The sequence below is a fragment of the Melanostigma gelatinosum genome, assembly GCF_949748355.1.
Source record: "Melanostigma gelatinosum genome assembly, chromosome: 21".
Classification (NCBI taxonomy): domain Eukaryota; kingdom Metazoa; phylum Chordata; class Actinopteri; order Perciformes; family Zoarcidae; genus Melanostigma; species Melanostigma gelatinosum.
The window spans coordinates 18,496,179-18,520,018 of NC_136654.1; the positions used below are offsets into that span (position 1 = coordinate 18,496,179).

The following is a 23,840-nucleotide window of genomic DNA, read 5'->3' on the forward strand; positions in this document are numbered from 1 at the left end:
AGCTCTTTGTTGTTTTCTCAACTGCACCTGTGATTGAAAGCTTTGGGAAAACAAAGCCAGAAGCCAAAGCCGTTTCTCCTCCGGTCTGAATAGTGTCTGTGAATTAGAGCCGCCTGGTGCTTTTCTTGATTCAGAGTTGTGACAACGAATCAGCGGCTGGGAAACCTGCTGGCCGTGTCCTCGGCACCGTAAACACGGGACACACAGAAACTGTGGCCGCACTCGGCAGCCACACAATGCCGCATGCCAATCACAGCAGCGCGGGCACTCGAGTTTCTGGGATACACACAGCGGTTGCCCAGGAAACCTTGTCTTGCCTCCAATTCAAGCTCTGAGGGATGTGTGGCGTTGCCATCCCCGTTGCCTCATCTCCCAAAATGGTGTTGCTGTGCTGTGAGGTCCAGAGCATCAAGTGATGGAGGAACTGTTGTGGTGTGATTTAATCCGCTTCTGGTGTGATAGTGTTTGTTGATCCTCTGATAGTTAGCGCCCGGGTAGGTGAAGCGTCTCTAACTCTGTTAAGATGTCCTTAAAGGGGCTAGAATCAATATATTTCTACTCTATTTACATAAAGTGAGCAACTAACTGGTGAACATAGTGGAGCATATAGCAGCTAAAGAGCCAGATATTTCCCTCAGGAGTCCAAAAAGAGACAGAAGAGAGTGAATATTGGACTGACGTTCATCAGAAACATGACTCCAAATGAATGAATCAGTAAATAAACACGCAACTGTTTGCCAACAAGTTTACCATATCAACTTAAAAAGTGAGAATAAGTCAATTTGGTGACCAAAAACTTGTTTCTGCTGCCCCCAAGTGGCCACAAAAGGAGTGCGCTTAAAGGGATGGTTTGGATGCTTTGGTAAAGCAGAGCGGAGTATCGACTCTCTTTGGTGTTTAAAGGGTTTGATAGGCTTTGATGACATTGATTTTGTTGCCATGTAAAGTCAGTCTGTGTATTGAAGGGCATGTCGTGGATTGAGACTTTCAGTAGAATACATAGTACGAAAGAAAAAAAAATTGTACGTGACAGAAATCTTAAGGAGACAAATGTGAAGGTTTTATGCAACCTGACACAAATTGTGTTTTTCAGAAGGGCAGTGGTCAGGCATGCTGATGCTGCCGGTCCGAAACACACGCTGAATGAGTAAATAGGGTTTTGCCTGCAGGCCTGTTCTGTTCTCTGATCCCGCTCTTTTGTCTTCCTCCCACGCCGCCCCTTGCTTCTTCTTCTTCTTCTTCTTCTTCTTCTTCTTCTTCTTATCGGAGTTATTATTCGTACCCAAAATAAACCGGCTGCAGAGGGGTCACCAACGAGGCTTAGTAAATTAGCTTGCAGCCGACTGCCACACAGTGCTGTGTTTTTACAGGCTGATGGAAACATTGCCCATCTCGGCGAGGTCAACACTGTGAATGATCTCGTACCGATATTTCAATTAGGTCAGGACTGACTCCCAAACAAGCCCATCAGAGTGTTGCACAAAGAGCCGATATCCACAGACCTCACAAGTCGAACAGAGCTGGCTCCTTCAGTTCTCGTAGTATTTGTATGATTATTTTTATTCTACTGGCACAAAACAAATTCAAAGTGCTTTATATCATGCACGGAAATCCTGAATAAAACATACAAAATAACACAAATTCTATGCAGGCTGTGCGATTTGCTTTTTTATTGCATAAAACATGTAAAGATTTAGAGACACACAGCACCCTGACAGAAGAAACAATGCTGCTTCTCCTTCTACTCGTTCAATTTTGCAGTCTTTTTGGCTTTAAACACGCTGTATAAGGAGTGTCTCCTGTTTCTGCTGTGCAGGTCGTGATGCAGCTGGTGCGTCTGCTCCCCGACGGCCACAGGATGAAGAGGGAGGTGGACATGGCCCTGGACTCCGTCAGCGAGACCATGACCCCCATGCACTACCATCTGCGAGAGATCATCATCTGCACGTACAGACAGGTAGAGCACAACTCCTGTAGTATACATGACCCGGTAGTTGAAAAAGATAGATCTTAAACAGGTAGAAGTTCACACTCGGAGAGCAATGAAAACAATAAATGCAGGGCATAAGTTGTTAAAAAACTACTTGTGTGTGTGTGTATACACTTGTGTTGAATATATATCTCATTATACATTCCTCTGAACTTCCTGGACCATGTCTGTATTATAAGATCAAATCAGAAAAACAACAAACACTGCTTACTTATGAATCTGTCCTCTTCATACTGACACACAATCCGCATGTTCAGAAGGATTTAGATGCAGTTACACATGAGCCCCATAGATGGCGTCAAGAACTAGATGTAGGTTCCCAGAGACGGATAATGATTGTGGTGCAACATAACTTATCTCTAAAAGTCAATGGAATTCCTTTGGGTCGACATGGAAAAGAGTGACACAAGTCAAGAAAAGGAATGGTGGCTTGTGGGTGTTTCAGGCTTGACCTCTTCATGCTTTATTAAGTGTGCCTGCTGTACAAAACACAGGGGCACGCTTTCGCATTGAGCGCTCCAACCCACCCATCTTTGGACCCATATCCCTTCATCATACTTTGATGTAAAGAAAGGGTTCAAACTGAGACTTGGATCTTTATTTGCTTTTTGATAGCGCACATGTTTTTTTTGTTTTTGTTTTTTACAGACTTGCATTTAACAATTTTACAATGGGTGTGTTTTGCATGGAACCCGCTAAGCACCATCCCATAAACGGTTCTCAAAAAACCTGTTTAATTCCCACCATTTCCACTCATGATGCACAATTTGTACGTCAAAACGTAGACAAATTTTTCCTCTCTTAAGTTATTTTAACAGATAGCTTGAAGGTGCTTCGGGTGTTGACCAAAAGTCTAATTGATGCTGCTTGTCAACAGAGGTGATGGAAGTCTCCCATACAGCAAACAATAGGAACACAGATAATACAACTGTCTTCATTCAAGTCTCTGGTCGCTCATAGCCAAGACTTTTTGTCTGTTTGGAGTCGTTTTAGTAATTTTTGCAAAATGAAAAAAAAATAAAACAGCTACACAATCTGAAAGGTGTTCCTGGTGAACAAAATGAGCCTGTAGTGGTTTGAAGACCTATCTGGACAAGGTCTCTCTTGATGCTGTGGCCTCTGCAGGACCACGGCTCTGTTTTAGCCATTTGTAATGCAGACTGTAATCATTGTGCCCCTGTGCACCGTCAGCCGTTCTCAGCGCGCTGGAGGCACCCGGTCCTGTCTCCACCGGTATCAATGGGCCTCATTGTCCCATGGACCTTGTCTTTCGCCTATATTCTCTCTCCGTCTGTCACTCTCTGAATGCCAGGCTCCAGGAAAAAAGGCTCGCTCTCGGCTCACTTTCAATTCAATTCGGGATTTCGCATTATATTTGCTGCAGCAGTAACAAAAAGCAGTGTTGAAAAGCATGATTTTGGTAAAGAATTGGTTGTCATGTTTGCAGTTGTGCCCATTATTCCCAACAGTGACACTTACATAGGAACCTGTTGAGTTTTTGACCACCGGTAATGCTATGGAGCAATATTTTTACGAGTCCCCGGTTTGTTTGTATTACGCACTCCCACGAGGACGCAGGCTATACGCATTCCTGCCACCGCTTTCGGTAAATGGTAAATGGACTGGACCTGCGCTTTTCTAATCTTCCGACGACTCAAAGCGCTTTAACCCGACATGTCAACATTCACCCATTCACACTCCTTCATACACTGATGACAGGGGGCTACCATGCAAGGTGCCACCTGCCCATCAAGACTCTAACAAACCGTTGATACACAGCCCGCGGGGGCAATTTGGGGTTAAGTGTCTTGCCAAAGGACATATCGAGACGGACTAGCGGAGCTGGGGATCGAACCGCTGATTGACGGACCTGCTCTACCGCATCGGTGAAAAGCGATCCATCAGACAATCTCCAAAGTTAACTAAGTTGTAACTACCATACTTGCTTGTTTCCTTATTTGCCTCATCAGACTTCTTTGTAGCGATCTTGCTTTTTCCAGATTTCCACAATTACTTAAAGTTATCAGACAATATTATCACCAATAGAAATGATGGCCAAAACTATAGAAACGGGACCCAAATTTGTAATAAATTAGAATGATCTTTTAACCTTGATACAGCAGACCTCAGGTCGGCACTATGTTCCCTTTTAAGCCTTCCCTTCCTGCTTGAACCAGCAGGCCAGGTGATAAACAGTGCCAGATGTTGCAAGAACCCGGCAGGCAGCAGCAGCAGACGAGAGAAGAGGGGGAATCATTTCACCCCCAACTCTCTCTCTCTTTTTCTCTTCTCGTAGCCCTCCCCCACTGCAAAGCACCCTCCTCCCCTTTGACAGTGGTTGGAAAATGTGTCTTGGATAGAGAAAAAATATATTTACACTGGGACCCGAACCGTCCGCCAGCTCCCAGAGGGGCCTGGGGAGGAGGGGGTGGGTTCTTCTTGAAGGGCCTGTAAATCCCTGCTGCCAACCAGGCGTGACCTCGCGTTGCAGATGCGTCCTCCAGCATCAAGGCCGACGCAGTGGAGAGGCTACTTCCTGTCCTCCGCTACCAGCACCTCCTCCTCCTCCTCCTCCTCCTCCTCCTGTCTCTTGCACAGGAATCAGCAGCAGGGGCCTTTTTTGCCATCGTCGAGCCAGTTTGAGATTGAAAATTGCCTCAAACAATCTGAACACCCTGCTGTTTACTTTAATACTGTTCCCTTTTTGTGTTTACATCTGATCTGATCGAATCTGATATTTTCTTAACCGACACACCAACATCTTCACAATCTCTCAATTTCTCAGTTTTCTTCACAATTGCAGCTTTCCCTTTCACCATCTTTCTAAATCATCCTAATTAATTATCAAGATATTCAATTTACGCCAACAATTGTGTTTCTCAGCTCTGTCGTACCGAGTGCTACCTTTCAGACCAGCAGACAGGAGATTGCACAGTATTGTCTCAATTATCCCGTCGAAGACTTCTCACTGCATGTGGTGAGAATGTGATCAAGATTGCTGGCTTCCACCCAGTCCATCATCAATCAAAAATGGATTGCTTTTCCACCCAGGTGGTGAGAAAACTGAAACACACAGGGCAAGAGTGAATGAGCTGCAAATCGTGTGTGTGTGTGTGTGTGTGTGTGTGTGTGTGTGTGTGTGTGTGTGTGTGTGTGTGTGTGTGTGTGTGTGTGTGTGTGTGTGTGTGTGTGTGTGTGTGTGTGTGTGTGTGTGTGTGTGTGTGTGTGTGTCTGCGTGGATGCGTGTGTCCAAAGAAAGGCCCTCATGGTTTGGACGGGGCAGTGGAAAAATATTTTCAGAAAGGGGGGAATGGTGTGTGCAGGTTTTCTTGAGGAAAGGTATCGTGGACGTCTTCAGAGAAGAAGAAGGGGGAGGAGCTGGGGAGGTTGAGAGGACCACTGCAGCACTGACAGCCAGATTAATTTTGCTAACGAAGAAGAGCAAAGGATTAGAAAGGAAAAACACGAGAACGAGGTTGAAGAAAGTAAGAGGCAGTCACGCTGTAAGGTTAACAAATCGTATTGTCCAGCTCTGCACTTTAATCTCGGCTATCTTTAACATTCTTTTGGCTCGAGGATCTTTGTGTCGAGACATTTCTTCTCAATTAGAATGACCACTTGACATAAGTGGGCCAATTACAAGGTGGCGCTGGTAAGGCCAAGGGAAATCTTGGCAGGAAAATGAGCCCACCTGAAGTCGAGACAGGTTCTTCTTCTCGGCTGAAGAGTGCGTTTACTTGCAGTTTCTGAAAAGAGGCTGTTATTTGGACCCAGCACAGGGCGGGAGGGAGGAAAGTGGGCGAGCCAGAGGTTGTTGTTTTTCTTCATAATTTCCTGCCTCCCACATGCCAATGACAATAACGGTATTTGCTGCGGCCGTCTACAAAATGTCTTACTTTGACCGAATCCCATCTGAGCAGGTGCAGTGCCAGCTGCCTCTCTGTGCAATATTAGTCCAGAGAGTTGTGATGCACTTGTGTGTGTGTGTGTGTGTGTGTGTGGCAGTACACGTGGAGGTGAATAAAGCATCTCTGGGGACTTTCCGGAGGGGGTTTGGTGAGTCGGGGGGGTTACATGCAGCTGCTTACCAGTCAGTTGCTCTTCGGGAGCTCATTTATTTTTAGGGAGTTTCCACAGCTGTCAATGACTTCAAACGATACTCCAATACATCTCGTGAGAGTTTGATGTGATCACTGATGTCGAACGTGACATGATGCATTGAAGAGCTGCTGAACGCACTTCGACGGAAACCTCATATCTCTGTCGCTGATGATTTAAAGAGTGTATTTAGTTGTATAATTGCAGCAGATCCTTATGACTTTCTGAGTTGACCGAAATAAATATTTCAATGAACTGTTTCAATCGATCAGCAGGCAAATCACCCTCCCTTTTAAATGATGAGTCAGGGGTATTTCGGGCAGAATGCAGGCAGGTTTTTGTTCCGTTTTTGTATTGTTCGAGGCAGGCAACTTTGCTGATTAGCATACCTTCAACCAAAGACGAGGAACGAATCATTAAAATCAACTGGTGCACTGCGTCATTGGAACCGACTTCACACAAAAAGAAAAAAGTCTCACAGCAACCGATTTCAACCCTCCAATCATGGTCTTATTCAGACTGCTTCTTATTCTCATTCATACTTTTGCTACCACGGCGCTGAATTGCTTAGTCGCTTTGTACCGGACAGAATATCTCCAAGTCATCATTTTTTCTGTACTGTTATTTGCACAGCATGCTCTCCAGCAGCTGACCTGATGAGATTTCAAATGGCATTTTCAACGGAACAACGCTCAATCATCAGAACGTTGTGTACTGCGCACCTTTAGTTACTGACTTCTCATTTTTGCTGATTCAGCCATAAAACAAGAATGAATGAGCCATGAGTAGACAACAAACTAGATTACAAACTCAGCGTCCAAAGTGAATTGGTACTTCTATCGATGCGATCAAAACCTATGCAATACAATTCAACAGCAACACAAAATTGCCATAAATCTGAATCAATGCCTGCCTGAAGTGTTGGCGTAGGTGCTTCAGTAGCATCAGTTATATCAGAACTGTAAAAGTATTTTTTTTCATTGAAAGAAGAGCTAAGAACAACACTGAAGGCTTTTGTCGATTCAAAATGTTGTTGTTTTTTTGCTTTTCTCACGACTGGCTTCGGTAAGAGTTTGACTGACAGCTGGTTCATCCAATCAATGTGTATATTTCACACTTTCCCTGCGAGTGTTCAGGCTCGTGTGCTCAGCCCCACTCTCTACATGCTGACGGCTTCAGAAAGCGTTGTGTGTTTTTTTTTACTCTTAGCCGATCCCCTTTTACCCTGAATAACTGAACTGCCCTGGCCTGCCCTTTGCCCTGACCTCCCTCATGACCCCCCGCCCCCTTCTTAACCACTGGCCCCCAGGACACGCTTCAGACCTCACTGAGCACTGCACAGAACGGTTGCCATTTCCTGCCCTCACACACCCCACAGACCAGGAATAACTACCTCCAAAAACCATGCACGAGTGTTTAAACATGCCTCCGGTAGCTGTGGGCATGGTATCTGATGGATCCCGTTAAGCCCCCAAATCATCTTGACCAGGAAAAGGTCCACCTTTTCTGTCTGAGCTTTCACACTAGCTAGCTACTGGCACTGAACAAATACCTACGGGAATACAATCCCAATGGTGAAGTCACTGAAATGCCAACCATGTGGGATATGCAGGAGTCGTGACTGCGTCGAGTTGCACTTTCACAATGCCCCAGCAGGGAGGCGGTGTTTCCCCCGCGGGGGACAGTTGTGCAACAGATGAATACCGTGTTAACGACGCCATAACTCAAAGTGCCACCGACTCTCAGGGTCAGCAAGCAACATCCAGAGATGCCTTGCCAAATGCCTTTTTCTGTCTCTCGCACAGGGACTGCTCTCATTAATACTCGGATGATCTTTCTGCATTCTTTCATTCTTGGGGAAAAAAACATTATGACTGGTGAATATGAAATTGGTTCACAGCCTTATTAACATATTCCATAGATTGACAGGTGATCAGGTGTGAATTCCATGTGTTGCTGTTTCTATGACTCAAAGCATATTTAGCATATTTGAATTAAAGTCTGTAGTCATGCCAGCAGCCCTTCAAAGCACAATACTAAATATTTGATGATGAAAACAAGAGAGGCAACTTTGCCGTTGTGAGATCCGTGTGACGAATAGGACAAAGCCTGGTTCAAGATCATCCATTCACCCCACATATCTGATTTGTTTCAGTGATTCAGATTCCTCGAGCTCGTTCGTTGTGCTCTCGCTCTATGGTTGGGAAAAAGCAGTCCTAGCCAATACGAACTATTTTGGGAGGATTAAGGATCGGTACGTCATCTTGTCTGCCACAGCCAGAAAAATGATGTGGAAAAATATAGATACAAAGATGGTGACAAGCTTGGATGAATACCTAGCTATGCTGTTGTAAGACCACTTGCAGAAAACGCTTAAATTGGCATCATGTCTTTAATCGACATGAGAATTGTGAAATGAACTGCTTCTGGCAACTTTTACTGCAGCTTCTGTGTTGAGGGCAAAGGATGGATGTGTCTCCACTGATTTTTAGGGCAAAATGATCCCTTCTACCAGACTGAAAATGGGGAAACTGAACAAGGGGTGTACGTTTTGGTCATTTCGCTAAGAAGGGGGGTGGCTTCCCATATCGCCTACTGACTCGATGTTTGGGAAAGGTGTCACTCGTAGTGGTTTATTCACAGAGAATGATAAGCCATGTCATCTTTTAGCATGTTAGCATATTGGTAGTTAGCATGGTAACCTGTTCATGTTTACCATGTGCGTTTTTATGTGTTGGAGCTCGGTGGATTCATGAATTTCTTGAGGTCTTATGAAGGTCTTAAGTGTTTGACCGTGCTGCAGCGAGGCAACAAACAGCAAATAAAATGGTCTCCACAGCAGCTTTGTGACTCTCTCATAAGAAAAAAAAAGTCAACTATCAATACATTTGCTTTCTATTAACCCCCGGCATCATTTTTGTGGCCAAGGGTACAAATGTAATGAGAAGAACTCGAGTGGTTTTTTGACATGCAGAATATCTGATTCGTTGTAGCTTGCAGACATACCATTTTAATGGCCCAGTGTTGGGTTTGCATGCACAAGATATTTTGATAGCTCAGTACATGATTAATTCGCAGTGGGAGTCTCCCGGTGCTCTGTTGCCAGGCATGTGCACGTACAGAATGTACCATAATGTGTGTGGTTAAATGTGGGCAGATACTCCAGTCTCTGTGTAGGCTAGGTTGATGTGCCCTGTCTCCTCTTCTGGCTTTTGTAATCTCTGCTCACCAGACACGTGATCCTTTTCTAGTCAAACGCCTGTTGACCATTGATATACAATACGTCCCTTCTTTAGTTCCCCTTTGTTTCTGGATATTTTTTGGCTGATATTTGTGTTTGTTTGATTCTTTACTCGAGCTGTTAAATATATTGTTTAGATATGAAAGGAAAGTTAAATCTTTATTCTGATAGAAATCACAATCCACAAGACTTTGCTTGTGATGTCATGAGAACGTGAGCTCTGAGTCTTAACCAAGTTGCATTTCACATTCATTTTCAAGCCCTTGGCTATAGATGGACTGACTGGTTGATGGCAGAGCTGAATATACAGTATGCGGACTGACACAGCTTGCCCCTACAATCCACCTCAACCTCGACCTCATGATTTAATCAGCGTGGTGTGGCTGAGCGACTGGAAAAAGGACAGACAGAGGTTTGGAATCTGTAGAAAGCATTAACATAAAGGCACCTCCGTCCCCTCCTCTCACTGGCTGCTACATGGCTTCTCTGCTCCCTTTAAAAAAAAAAAGAAGCAGTTTTGAGCACCATCTTGATCCATAAAGATCAGTTCTGCAGCTTGAAGCCAGATGATATTTAACTCAGATTGCTTTTCTGCTGGCCAACCTGGCAGGCGGCAGACTGGGTGGGTGGATGGTCTTAAAAAATGAAGTGCACGTAAAAGGACAAACAAGTTAACTTTTTGAGTATAGTTATGATTTCTATATTCACCATCCAAACATGGTTATGTTGCATTCAGACAAGCTCACATGCGAACGGCATATTAACTTCATAACATGCTAAATGTCACATGCCAAATTCTAGTTTTTGACCTCCAGTAGCGCTACAGAGCAGTTTTGTTGATGCGCGGGTTCCTGTTTAGCTCATGCACGCGCATTAGTACACGAAAGCGCACACACGAGTGACACAATACGCAGCCCTGCCGATGGTTTCACACTATTCCGCTGATCTACAGTTGGCTGCAATGTACCAAGAAACATAGCAAGGAAGAAGAAGGATGCAAGCTGGTAAACATGGATGTAAACAAAACCAGATGTTTAATGTTGACTTTGCAGAAGTTTTATTGAGTTTTGTTTGGCATCAAGGATGAACATTATGAGTTTTGGTACCAAAGAATATCTAATATACGTATATATATATGACTATATATATAAAAATATATTATATACTGTATAATATAGTCATATTGGATGGAAAGTAGTTCCAGAAAATTGCAGTTGGTGCCTGTTTTGTAATGAACTTACCTGAAAATCAGCACGTATACTTGACTTTGAGTTGTCTGTACATTGAGTCGAGGAGCCATGTGTAGGCTGCCTGTCCGCTCTAGACAGGTCGGGGTTTGGTTTAGGATTTGGGTGGGAGGTGTTCTTGCAGAATGTGATGAATGGCTGCTTGTGCAAACCTGGGTGGGAAGGGCCAATATGGATTGGCCTTTTTATCTCGCCAACCCCATCAGCTCGTAATTGGCACCATATGTCAAGCAGGCGGACCTCTCTATAATGTGCACTTCTCAATTCACTCCTCGCCCACATGAGCCCACAGAGAGGTCGACCCTCAACACTTGTCTGCCACCATTCAAGGATTAAACTGTGGCGCTCCCTCCAAAGGACAGACATTACTTTTCTTGATAGATGAACCGGACTTAAGTCTTTTTTTGAGAATTATCAGGATGCTACATTCAAATGAATGGAACAAAAAATTTGATCATTTGGAAGAGATTACTAAAATAAATATTTTATATTAAATTACAGTTGGTGCAAAATGTGTAAGGCTCAACATTTTATCTTTTACGATCAAAATGATTTTCATCGACATGTTGTGTCCTCATACAACCAGAAGTTGTTCTGCTACAAAATGATCCCTGAACACAAATGCACATCTGGAAATGTCCTCTTGTGGCAAACACAGCTCAGAAATAATCCAATATTATTATAGGGTTGAGGAACAAGTGGAGAAAACTGTGTTGTTAAAACGTTCAACTACTTTATTTTTTTAAATTTAGTTTCTTGAGGTGGCAATAGTCCGTATCCAGAAGAAGAAGTCCCAGATTTGAGGAAAGTCAACAAATTATTGTATAATTTCAATACATTTTAGTCAGTCTTTTCTTCATCCATGTACTAATTCACTTAAATTAACAACCAATCAGAGAGCTCTCTTTTATTGACTGCCTCCGCTGCTGACTCAGCATGCTCAGCTGGCTTAATGGCAATTAAGTGCAATTAAGAGACAATTAGTGCAGATGGTGCCCGACACACCATGAAAACTACGGGCAATGAGCCAACCCAACAACAGTCCTACAGAAGAGTAGGCGCTCACTGCACGATAAAACAGCTGATTTCTTCCAGACATATATAAAGGGGGGGGGGGGCTCTCACATACCCAATAATTGCCTTCCTAACCATTTGATGTTTTTTTGTCACTGCCTTTTAAGTGTAAGAGGCAAAATGAGCAATTTGCCTTTGAGTTACCAATAACAGATCCTTGTTGCTCACATTGAAAACAGCTTCTGAGAGATGAACTGCCAGACCTTTAATGCCCACCATGTGAGCAGAATGTCAGCGTGCGTGCGTACGTATGTGCTTTTAGAAACATAAATGTGGCTCTTTATAGGAATGCCGAGACACTCGTCTTTCCTATTGTTTCTGCAAAAGTACATTTCTCTTTGGATAATGCAAATGAAATACATTTAGTTGGATATGAGATTTTTCCAGTTCCTCACTTCTTCTGAACCACCTCGCTCACATTGTCCTCGCTTGGAGCCCTGCTCGGCATTCCAGGACTCTCTCAGCAATGGCATGTGCTCTGTGTGTTTGGCCTGCCTCCCATCTCACTCAAGACAGAGGACGTTCATCACCACACCTCGGCAGCCGCCTGAACCGCGGCCTTCACCTTTGATAGCGAACTAGGAGCAGTGACCTCGCCTTTATTTTGAAAGGCCACGCGAGATGAGAGGATTCTGTTGTTTGCTTAAGGTTTTAAAAAAAAATGGAATCCACGCACATCCAAAGCTTTCAAAGCGAGAGAAATTGACTTCACCACATCTTCCCCAACATTGCTTTCTGAAGGAATTCCTGATACTACACGAGAAGCCGCTCCACCACATATATGCCTCAGACAGATGGCAGCCATAGAATTGAGGTTCTGCAGATTGTAGAGGTGTGAATTATCTAATCTTTTCAAACTGATCTTAGCGTATGTGTGTGTGTGTGTTAGTGTTGTGAGCTCGGTATGTGCACAGATAGCTGCCAGGCTTGTTTTAAGAGTTGAACAGCTGAAAGCCCTCCGGGTGAGCAGGGCGCACAGGGTGATCAGGTTCACCAGCGTTCACCTGCTCTGCCTCTGTAGTCGATGTTAACTGAGGAAGATTAGATGAAGTGAGGCGCGTGTGTGCTTTTTTTTTTTTTGCTTCCTCTGTGTCCTGAGAGAGTTGATGGACAACACACAGCACATCCGTTATTTGCATAGGGGTAGTTTCTCCTCCACTCTGCTGCAGATGCTTGGAAAACTGGGATCCAACCACGGCTGTTTGGGAATGAACAGGAACCCCCACTCATTCCCCCTCTCTCCCTGTTGCGTCATTCAGCTCTGGAATGATCGTATTATGGTGCACTGTGCACATTTTCAAATGACCCTGAGTGCTAGCCCACCTACTTGGTAAACTTTCATTATTCTCTGGGCAGCCCCCACAATGCATTTAACATACCTCCCCCTGATATGCTGCACACTGTGTGCAGATAACCTGTTTTATCCATCACAAACAAAGTTAGTCAGGAATGCCCATTACAATCTGCTCCGGAGAAAGCATCTGAAGAGCTGCTGACAGTTCATTGAGCCGCACTACACCTCGTCCCGACTTCCATTCTCTTAACTCCAATTGACATGTTGTCCAACCGTGCACACACACACACACACCTCACACTCCGCCTCAAAGCTGGATGGCAGGGCTTTGCTCAAGGCTCCAAGCAATCAGAAAAATAGAAGGAAAAAGAAAAAGGGAAAACATCTTCACACCGAGTCGCCACACTGATGAATGCTGTCTGCATTCAGTGCTGTAACTGAAGAGCGATCCCAATTACCAGCCTTACTTTGTGAGAAGTGGCACATAATAGGGCTGCTCGATTCAAGCTTTGCTAGGTTACTCAAACAACACTTCTATTAATTCGTGACATTTCATATGATTTTGTTGTGGCCTTTTGTCCAAGATTGGCTTGCAAAAGCTTTTCCCTCTCCCTAGACGGTTAAATAGTCCCGTGAGAGTACTATTATCGTTTGCATTTATTTAGTGTCTTTCTAGTCTTCTGACCACTCAAAGCGCTGTACACTACATGTCAACATTCACCCATTCTCACACACACACACACACACACATTCATACACTGATGGCCGAGGCTGCCATGCAAGGTGCCAGCCTGCCCATCAGGATCTAAACTAATGCACATTCACACACCGATGGCACAGCCTTCGGGAGCAAATTTGGGGTTCGGTATCTTACACAAGGACACATGCGGGACTGGAGGAGCCGGGGATGGAACAGCAGGAATGAGGGTGTTCTATGAACTGAAAACTTATAAAAGTCTGATTGGTCGTGTCGTTCACCACACAACCTAAGAATGATAAGAAATAGAGTGATTCATTGTGTTACACAAAATGACGTGTGAATGTTGTGCTTGTGCTTTATTTGTTTCTTGCTGAATTACAGAATAGTGTGTGTCGTTACCTTTTGTTGTGTTTCTTCCAGGATGTTTTTTTTGCTCATAAGCAGTATCAACAATGCTCAGTGAAGTGTGGTGGAGATCATTACCTTTTGTTTAAAAAGTGGTTTTAGACAACAGGATCCTATTTTCCCTGTGAGTTACTGCCCTTAAATTGAATGGAACAGGTTGGGCACATGTCCCTCTTGGTTGCAAATTGTCATCTTTCTTTTAACGCTGAAAACATTTTCGAAACATGTTTTAATATTCCAGTTAGAATTAGATCGAATTAAGCTTTAATCGAGTGGTAATTTAATAAACATTTACGCAACATCACAGCAAGTTAAATGTCAAGAGAGGCCTTCATTATGCAAACACGGCCTACACGCAGGAGGCAATTAAATACCCTGAAAGCTGCAGAACGAGAGCGACATCCAGCACGGTGCAAATGCAGAAATGTAAAAACACTTAAGCTACTGATGACTGTCGTCTCTCTGTATGGAGACGAAGAAAAGTGCTTTGTTGTGCCAACTTGATATACTGATGAAGCTTCGGTTGCCTCTCTTCTCAGATCAAAAGTGGGAAGACGGAGAAGGAGTCTCAGCAGCTGCTGCTGAGGAGCCTGCAGTACCTTGAGCGATACATTTACCTCATCCTCTTCAACACATACCTGCATCTAGAGAAGAAAGACTCCTGGCAGCGCTCCTTCACTCTCTGGATGGAACAGGTACAGGATCTCTGCCCCACTACTCTATTCTATCTCACGTCGATAGTTATATGCATTATACAGTATATATATATATATAGATATATATATATATTAGTGCTGGGCAAGTTAACGCGTTAACGCAGTTTTTTAAATTTATTATTCAGCGGACATTTTTAACACAAGAACCGGGCAGTGTTTGTGTGGTGTCACTTCCTGCTGCTGCCTTTGTTTCACACACACTTACAGTTTGTGCACATTGTGACACGTTGTGAGTTTCATTGCAATTTTTCTCCAGAAATGCACAAGCTGGTTCTGGTTCTATTGTGGCCTGCTTCTTCACACACTGAACTTAGTAATGTCTCGGCTCTGTGTATTTGTTTGGTACATTAATCGTTTGGCCAGCTGTGCCCCTACAGTCAAGTGGAGAATTTACGTGCATTCCAAACAAATGAGTAGTCCGTAAGTGCCGGTACCCAACACACACACACACACACACACAAAAAATAAGCAGTTTGGCGTAGTATGGTGTAGTTACAATTCTACGCATTTAGTTAATTAAAATGTTTTAGCTGTCTTGTTTTCATCCCGGCTTTAGCACTGAGGCTCAGCAAAACCTCTTAAATCCAATAAAAACATAAAATAACAACAGTCGCATATTTCCACCACTGCAGCAACTTTGCAATGTGTTTTTGTCTGTAGGCTGAATGATGAAATTATTATGTTTGTAGTCACACAGTGTCCGATTTGTCAGACGGCTTTGAGAAACACGGCCAAAAGCCTCAAATGTTTGAGTTTATTCCACCTCAGTAAGGACAAGGGAAGGACGAGCTTTTAATTCAATGATTTTCAAAGAAAAAAAAAACGTGGAATTCCAAAATAGACTGGAACAATAGCTGTGAAAACAATTGTCACAGAAATATGCGCGGTTAATCGGGGCATATTCTTCCTGTTATGAATAGCAAATATATGTGGTGCATCAGAGTGACTGTAATGGCCCAGTAATGCCATGAGAAAAGACAAGCGTGCCCGCAGGGAACAGGAATGCTTTACTGTAAAGCAGGCAACAGAAAACACTCGTCACAACATAATATTGAGTGCGATTTTTATATTTCACTCTTAAGCTGCTACATTCTCCCATCTTCACGAGCTTGTTACTAACTGTGTCTGTCTGCTGTTCGTTGCTGAGCTTTTTTGCGGAAAACAGATGCCTGCTGCTGTCGTAAACGTCTCTATGAGAGCAGGGAGAGTGAACCAAAATAGTTGCGGCCGTACAGCTAAACAATGGGATGAGACTCACTGTCATGCCGATTCAGGTGGTAGTTCTCACCGACACAGCGTCATCGACACAGCAGGCCTTGTGGCGCCTAACAGGTGTATTATGAATCACTTTTGAATCACTTCTTCTGGCAGACTCCTCGAACACCTGGGGCCATGTCTCAGTCGGATCACAAAAATGTCCTTTAGATGTGCCGGTGCAATCTTTTCTCACCTCTCTAGTTACCGGGAAGGTCTGGTGGGAAATGGATAACCAGGCCGGTATATCAAAGCCATCCATCAGCTGCACAGAGAGCATGATTCTGATGGCACCGCAATATATCAAATGGGCCATTTGTTTCCGGTGGAGTGAGTTCAAGGGATTTTCATGCTATTTCTGGCCGGTCTTTTTCTAGAGCATTAGACTACACCTGCATCAAAGCACTATGTTTCTTCCAGTAAATTACCGTATAAGAGACAGTAGCTGATAAAGTCCAGGCAGAAAAAACCCCACATTGGTGGAATTGCTTGTAACCTACATGAACATTTTCCATGGTAAATATAGTCAAATGTCGAATAACACAGCACGAATTGGAACGCCCTTAATGACTTTAGCACTGAATTTATCAAGAAGACGCGTAAACAAAGAGTAATTTGTAAGTCAACATTAACAGGGGAATTACAGATAAAGGCCTCTTTCCCTTTGCTTCTGAGGTAAATAAAAGCTTCTATTAGAGAATATACGGTAAACGTCAGAAAAAGTTTTCCTGTGACCGGGAGTTAACCGCGTGTCACACTTTAGTTGTACTTTTTGAGCGTGGTGCTGGAGGCTCGCGTCACATTATAAAGTAACTTTCTCCACTGATTGCACTGAAGTTCGTTTACCAGCTAAACTAGCCTGCTGACAGACTTCTTCACGGCCAGGTCACATACAAGTGTTAATGTGCTGGAGACCTGCTGGGGGTTCTCGGCCACTGCAGACGGAAACCCCTGTGGAGAACTCATCAAAATCACATCACTATCCTACTTCTGGTCTGAGCTCTCTTTTGATTGCCTTAATGGCTGCACATCCAACAGCATAATCATCATCATAACAGCGCTGTGTCCGAATATAGTTGAAGAGCACACTGCTGAAATGTCAACGACATCATTATTCTCCTGTGCATTTTCTCTGCTCTTTCGATTTATATTCGTCATCAGCCGCAGCGGGGGGTTCGTCTGGACTGACTACAAAGACATGTCCGCGACCTGTTCATAGCACTAGACCGTAGACACTGTTCGATTGACAGGAGCTCTCTGGGAAGGAAAGTGCACAAACACAACTCAGAACCGTCGAGCACAAAAGATGCTGCCAAACATACCATAAAAATGAATTGAATGACAAAATGACTCTCAGTTACACGTTTGCCAAAAGCATAAATAAATAATAAAGTCAAAATCGATTTGACCCAGTCAGATTCTGTGAGGGGAGACGGTTGCTTTGGCAGCTGTCAAGGAACAAACGCAGACGCTGGCACATCTCAATGTCTTGTTTTGTGTTGCACATTTTACTGTTCACTCTGTCCACATGGATTCTGTGGTGTGTTGTCTCTGTCTCCTTCACATCTTTTGTCTTCCCTGGATGATGTTGAGGGGAGAATCTCAAATCCTTCCCACACCGTTCTCAAAATGAAAATCACAGCACAAGCGTAGTGAAATCAGGTCAGCTCACACAATGTTCCTCCAAAAAGAATCATTCTCCAAAGCATGCAACGCGGCATGACGTCACCTAGATAAACATTTAAACCATCCAAACTTTCGAACACTCCTCCCAGGACCAGCACATGTAAATTAAAAGGAGTCATTTCTAAAAGTAACAGTCAAACAAGGCTTGTGACACACGTGCTACATTTTGCCCACAGCACCATCGGTATTGTGAGGTGTTCATTGGCCCAGTCGCAGCAGAATCTGGCAGCAACCCGATCAATCTGACCCAACAAACCCGAAGGCACAGTCATTAGCCTATCACCAGTGACCGTGGCAGGATCATTAATGACAAACTGCGACGCCAGAGGCGGCGGTCAAGGGGTCAGCGCCATGCATTTGAATCCACGGTTACACAACCTGCCAGATCTGAGCGGTACAGTCTGTCCCGCATCCTGTCCTGCATACGCATGTGTGTGAGTACATGGACTAAAGGCAGGAGCACAGTGTTTCCAGTCATGCTGGGCAGCAGCCTGTGCCAGCTGATATGGAGCCTCTGACCTATTTGGTCTTGTTGTTTCTGTTCAGTTCGATTGTTTGAACACAGGAGCATGTTTTTTTTGTGTTCGATCACTGCAAGCTCAAAACGATGGAGCAGTAGATATTTGAAGTCATTGCTGACTGCCACATTGTGTGCACATTGGACAAATATTGTCCCCGGCGTCATTAGCCCGCTGCCTCATGTAGTAACATCAGAGCAGAAACATCAGAGGAGTTATTGGAATTGAAATCCATGTTTGCTAATCCAAAACGTGGCCCTTTACACAATGGCAGGACTTGTGTACAGTGCATACCATGGATACCTGCAGGAGAGGTACCCTATCAGTCACTCCAGCTGTTTTTGATGTGTGGCACAGAGGCCTCCCTGTCCCCCTGCATGGGCCCGGTATGTGCAGCCTTTGAGATAGCCGACTGTGGGAAAGACCAGCGCCTCCTCGTTGCGCCGCTCCTCCCCAGCCGCTCCAGCCGCCTAATGAGTATTGGCGTTTGTGATCTCCTCAGTGCGGCATGAAAGGCATTTCTCTGACAGAACTGCTTACTGTCACACAGAAAGTTTGTCGCCGCACACCAACAACTTCAAGGCCCGCTGCGATTTACCATCAGAGATCTGATCTGTTTTGATTTGTGTGCAGACGCGTCGATATGCTGCTTTCCCACATCTCATGTCTTTACATGTTATTTTTCCTTTTATGTAACTAGTATACATATACACACATGTATACATTAAAATCCCTCTGCTTTGCAAAAATGTGCAAGTGAGGATTCTTGACATGACCCTGGTACTTTGTGTTTAACAATCTATGTCCATCAAACATCAGCATGTTAGCTTTGTCGTTGTGAGCACATTAGCATGTTGATGCTAACATTTAGCTCAAAGCGCCACTGGTTCTAAATACATCCTCACAGGAGCTGCCATGGCTGAATTTTCTTAGTCTTGTTTAAAGTCCCGGTAAAAGGGAGGTTAGACCGTCTTTAGCTTCTGTACACACAGTGCCAGGGAATACACACATTATACACACAGTGTCCTGGCACTGTGTGCCCAGGGGTTGAGAGGGGAGGCTAACTGTCCCACACTGGGTTGCCTCATCTGCAAAGAAAAAGCTTTGTGTGTCTGGTGGTTGTTGTTGAGAGGTGAGTAAGAATACTTCAAAATCAGTTGTGTAATCGTATCAGTCTTCACTTTTGATCCAGATGGTAAGTATGTTCCAAGGAGTCGTAGTTTGAACACAAAATCACTACTTTCGACGGAGCATCTATGCTACGACGTGGCATGAGCGCGCCATGGAAGCGGTGTATTTCCCTCTGTGGTAGAGAATCTAACTTCAAACTGTACGGGACATATACCGGGAGATGGATTGTGTTGCTGGAGTGCAGTGTGAGAAATCTGGCGTCCTCTGTGAAGGAGTCACTTTCAAGAGGGATCCAGTAGTTAGTACACTAAGGACATTTTTGGTTGAGTATTCCCTTAAAAAAAGAAGAAGATGACAAAATGTGAACGTCCTCAGCTCTGACCCACAGAGAGCAGTCACTCTTCATCCTCTCAACATTCCCAACATCCGCTTTTCACAGTTGCAGATTTGTCTCTCATGTCCTATTTAGACAGCTGGGCTGTGGAGTCGATGAGTCAGGTTAAGTAGCCTGGTTAATACCACAAATCCAGAAGTCCTCCTGGGAGACCCATCCACTGACTAATGATTCAGCTGCACCAACTCATTTGTTCCCACCACAGACGTCATACAGCCGTCAGGCTGGCAGCCTTCCAGGAACACACGAAACACAAACATGGATGTGCTAAAAGATGCATCGCTGCATGCATTTGCTATGAAAAGATGAATTAGGACGGGACAATAGAAGCTGCATTATTATGTGTTCGTAGTGAGACGGCTCTCACAACTGAGGGAGGGTTTGAACCAGTGTCAACTCTACAAAGCAAAAGTTTTAGCGTTGCATGATATCTATTGTAAGATTTGATTTTGCATGGTCAGCAAGTAGGTAATCTAGACCACGCTCTGCGGTGCCTGGTGTTTATTTCCGCACAAAGCTGGCCAGCTAAGCTATAATCATTGTTGGTGAAAGGGATATCTTGATATTATTATTCCTGTTCATTGTTCCATTATGTCCTCCTCAGCATTCAACCTTTTAAAAGTACTTCACTATTCTTCTATTGTATGTAGTTAAAAAGTGTGCATCCACAAATGATGACCTTGTTTAAACATCTCGCCTCATGCACATTCCACTCCCCTTAAAATTAGCAGACTTCTTGACTGGCCGAGGCAAAGGGGGAGAGGTTAAATTGGCAAAGCGCTTGAGGCCACGTTACCTCCACTGACTCACACCCTCAACCTCTTACAAACGTGGGAACAGCTGGTGGTTCCTTTAAGTGGATTGCCATGTGAAAATCAATACACAAGTTGATGGAAATACATAAGCTTGACACACTCTGTTAACAGGATTTGACTGAAGTAGTCTCTTTTGTGTTTTCTTTGACAAAAAGTCGCAGCTGACTGCCACAGTCTAAACTGGGCAAGCTGTGGCACTTCTAATGGGGTATTCAGTCTTTCAGGTCTTTTACAGGGAAGTCGGCGTCCGCCGGGTTTGTTTGAATTTGTTTGTATTGCTTTAGCTTCATGACCAGATGTTTCTGGTTGTCTGTGGTGCTTCCCATCAGTCCTATGGTGTCTCGACAGCCAAAGCAGACCATGAGTCAGCGTGACCTCCTGCTTAACACGAACTCTCTCTCTCGAGGGATGTCTCTCCATGTTCCTCTCTGTCCTAATTCAGTAATGACTCAAACCACTTCATTTCAGTCGTGAACATTTTACTGCAAATCAAAAGCAATGATCGCACACAAGGATACTCTTATGAATACTATTCAGTGGTAGACAGACTGTTTTAATATACAGTCGTTGCCTTTCAACCACCCATTCATACATTCACTCAAACACCACCACCGTGCAAGGAGCAGGGCTGACCATCTGGAACAATTTGAGTTCAGCTTTGATACGCTTTGACACATGGGCAGGAAGCCACTTAATGATTATCGTATTGCGCAATCATGTTTTGACGCACTCCGAATCAGGTCAACGCACTTGTTATTTTCACTTATTAAACCACAATGAAAAATATTTCTTTGAGCCTCCTGGTGTGGGATGCTGCACTTTTTGTTTCTTCCTGAGATAACCCTGATGACATCGTTATGACATCATCGGGGTTATCGTTTTTGAGACTTTGGAAAACTCGCTTCAAACTCTTTGTGACAAGTAAACTGAATTTGATTTGTAAAATCAGATGATTGCCACGTCAGTAAAATATGCTTATAATCGAGTAGTTTAGATTAAGGTGAAGGATCTGAATACTTCTTCGACCACTTCCTGTTGTTTCCAAACCCCGGCAGCAGATGCCTATTGTTTCAATGTCACAGCTGATACTCAAAGCATTTATGTGGTCGTGACGGACAAATGAAAATACAAAAGCACGGCTGGCTGTGTTGCCTGTTCATCAACTTTCCGTGTGTTTCTGTGGTAGGTGGCTGCCAGAGCCGGAGTTTATGACATCCTCAACCAGCTGGGCTTCTCCGAGTTCGAAAACCCGAGGGACACGCGGCTCGCCCGGCTGCGCTGCCGCTGGCAACAGCAAAACATTCAGTCACTTCCTTTCCGCGGGGAGTTCATCTGAGAGAGGATCACTGTGAACTCACCAAAAAAGTACTGTGCTTTTCAGAATAAAAGAGATTTACATTGACGATATTATGCCTTCTATATTTAGCCCTGTATTATGCATATCTTCACTTCACCTCTTGTCTAACACGTTGTAGGTCTTTTAATGTTGAGTATTAGCAGAATGTTGCTCCTATATTAGAAGTTGATATTTGTGCCTTTGCCTTTTTTTATGAATGGTAGACCATAGAATTTCAATGTACTAATATTTATGTTACTTTTTTCTTTATGAATTCTCACATTTGAAGATGAGACAGCCTTTTAAAACGTCTGTTGGAACAAGTTGAGTTAAATGCTGTTATTGAGGAGAGAAGCAAATTCCACTGTGTTGTTTGACAACCCTTTTGGTTGTTGAGTGACCTGATGTTTCTTGAGCCCTGTCCTTTTCTTCGTGGCACAGCTGTCATCAATGTTCGACTTGATGTTTTCCATTTTTGCCCCTGTGTGCACATAAGAGCTGTTATTTAAATGCATCTTTGAGTTTCCTAAAGCCAATTAGAGGGGATGTTGTTGAGAGGCATTCATCACAAGATGCTGTCAGTCAGAATTTCTTTAGCAACAGTATAACCCCAATAATGTGTCCATCTGTTTCTTTTTACGTGTATCTACATGTGTCATGATGAAGGTACTAACAGTACAGCGTGTCAGGAATTTTTTGTTGGATTTTACTTTAAAGCTGTAAATGTGTCTTTGTATTTGTGTTTGTACACATCGGAGCAATGTTGCTTTGAAACTGCAAACTTACCCTTTTTTTATGATCGTGCCATGAAATGCTAACATCACTTCCTTAAGAACCAGAGATTTTTTCTTTTCTTGCATTATTCTTTCATGTCAAAACCCGGTGCCGACATTATCCACAATGCAACTTGACCGCCGACGCCTCGGAATTCGTAGTAGTGCGGGTGATATCACCGGATAAATAAACCATTTCACAAACGCAGCTCACACTGGTGGCATCAGTGTAATGAGGCCAAAGCTGCATGAATCACTTATTGCACAGCACACAAAGTTAGAATTGATTTGTCAGCCATTCGGGGGCAACAATTACACCAGTGACTTTGTTCACCACATGCCAATTCTTGTTCAGCATGCCGTAAACTGTACAGTATTTTTTTGAACGGTCCAAACTCTCTTTTTTTTTTTTGTTACTCTTTAATTTGCTAATATGTTTTTAATTGTAAAGTAACTTGTAGTTCAAAGTGTGCTTTAAAAACCTTGAATCCTGCCTTAAACCCAGAGAGATAAGCCTGAAAAGAAATTAAAGATCCTTCCTCCAGATGTGTCTCATTAGTATTTTTTGTTTTCTGTCAAAGTATCGAAACAGTTGCACTGTATATAAGTGATTCAGACAAATAGAAACTGATTGATAATGACATGGAAATTGAAATAGCTTTTGTATGTTTGAGAGAATATGACAAACCCATCTTCATGGGACGAACACGAGAAGGTACATGTGCTTATTGTAATAACAGCCTAACCTCTTATGCTCTGCTTTTAACTTAATGGGTTTTTTTCATACAGGTACTCTTTACAGATAAAATGCATTCGCTTTTACTCACCGTCTGTGCCATTTATTTTCTTTGGGGAAGGGGGGTAAAATACATCATTGAAATAGATTCAACAGCCTGGGTCTGCATTTGGTATCATTTTATTGTTGGCTTTGCTCAGGAGAAAAAGGGAAAGGGTGGGAGGATTTTCTGACCATGGATAGTTTGCACACAAATGTCTGCTATGCGTCGTTTCATTGAAGTTTCCGATTCAGCGGCGGAGCCAAATAGCTGTCTCTTCTCTCCTGGCCTTCCTGTCTTTTTCTTCCTTATCTCGGGCATCATCTTTTGCTCTAGATACGCACCGCTAAGAAGGCGCTTCGTATATCCGGACGGCCTCTTCGTCTTATGTC

At 43.7% G+C, this 23,840-nt stretch overlaps 1 protein-coding gene across 4 annotated transcripts in view; it reads left to right on the plus strand.

The window, feature by feature from the left end:
• Positions 1-23,207, plus strand: part of pald1a (phosphatase domain containing paladin 1a) — a 41,474-nt gene extending 18,267 nt beyond the window's left edge. For all 4 annotated transcript variants that reach the window (XM_079293334.1, XM_079293336.1, XM_079293333.1 and 1 more), the window contains 3 exons: positions 1,817-1,957; positions 14,589-14,744; positions 21,750-23,207. In XM_079293334.1, the coding sequence (XP_079149460.1) occupies positions 1,817-1,957; positions 14,589-14,744; positions 21,750-21,899 (447 nt within the window). In that variant the 3' untranslated portion in view covers positions 21,900-23,207. The remainder of the gene's footprint in view (positions 1-1,816; positions 1,958-14,588; positions 14,745-21,749) is intronic.
• The last annotated feature ends 633 nt before the right edge of the window (positions 23,208-23,840 follow it).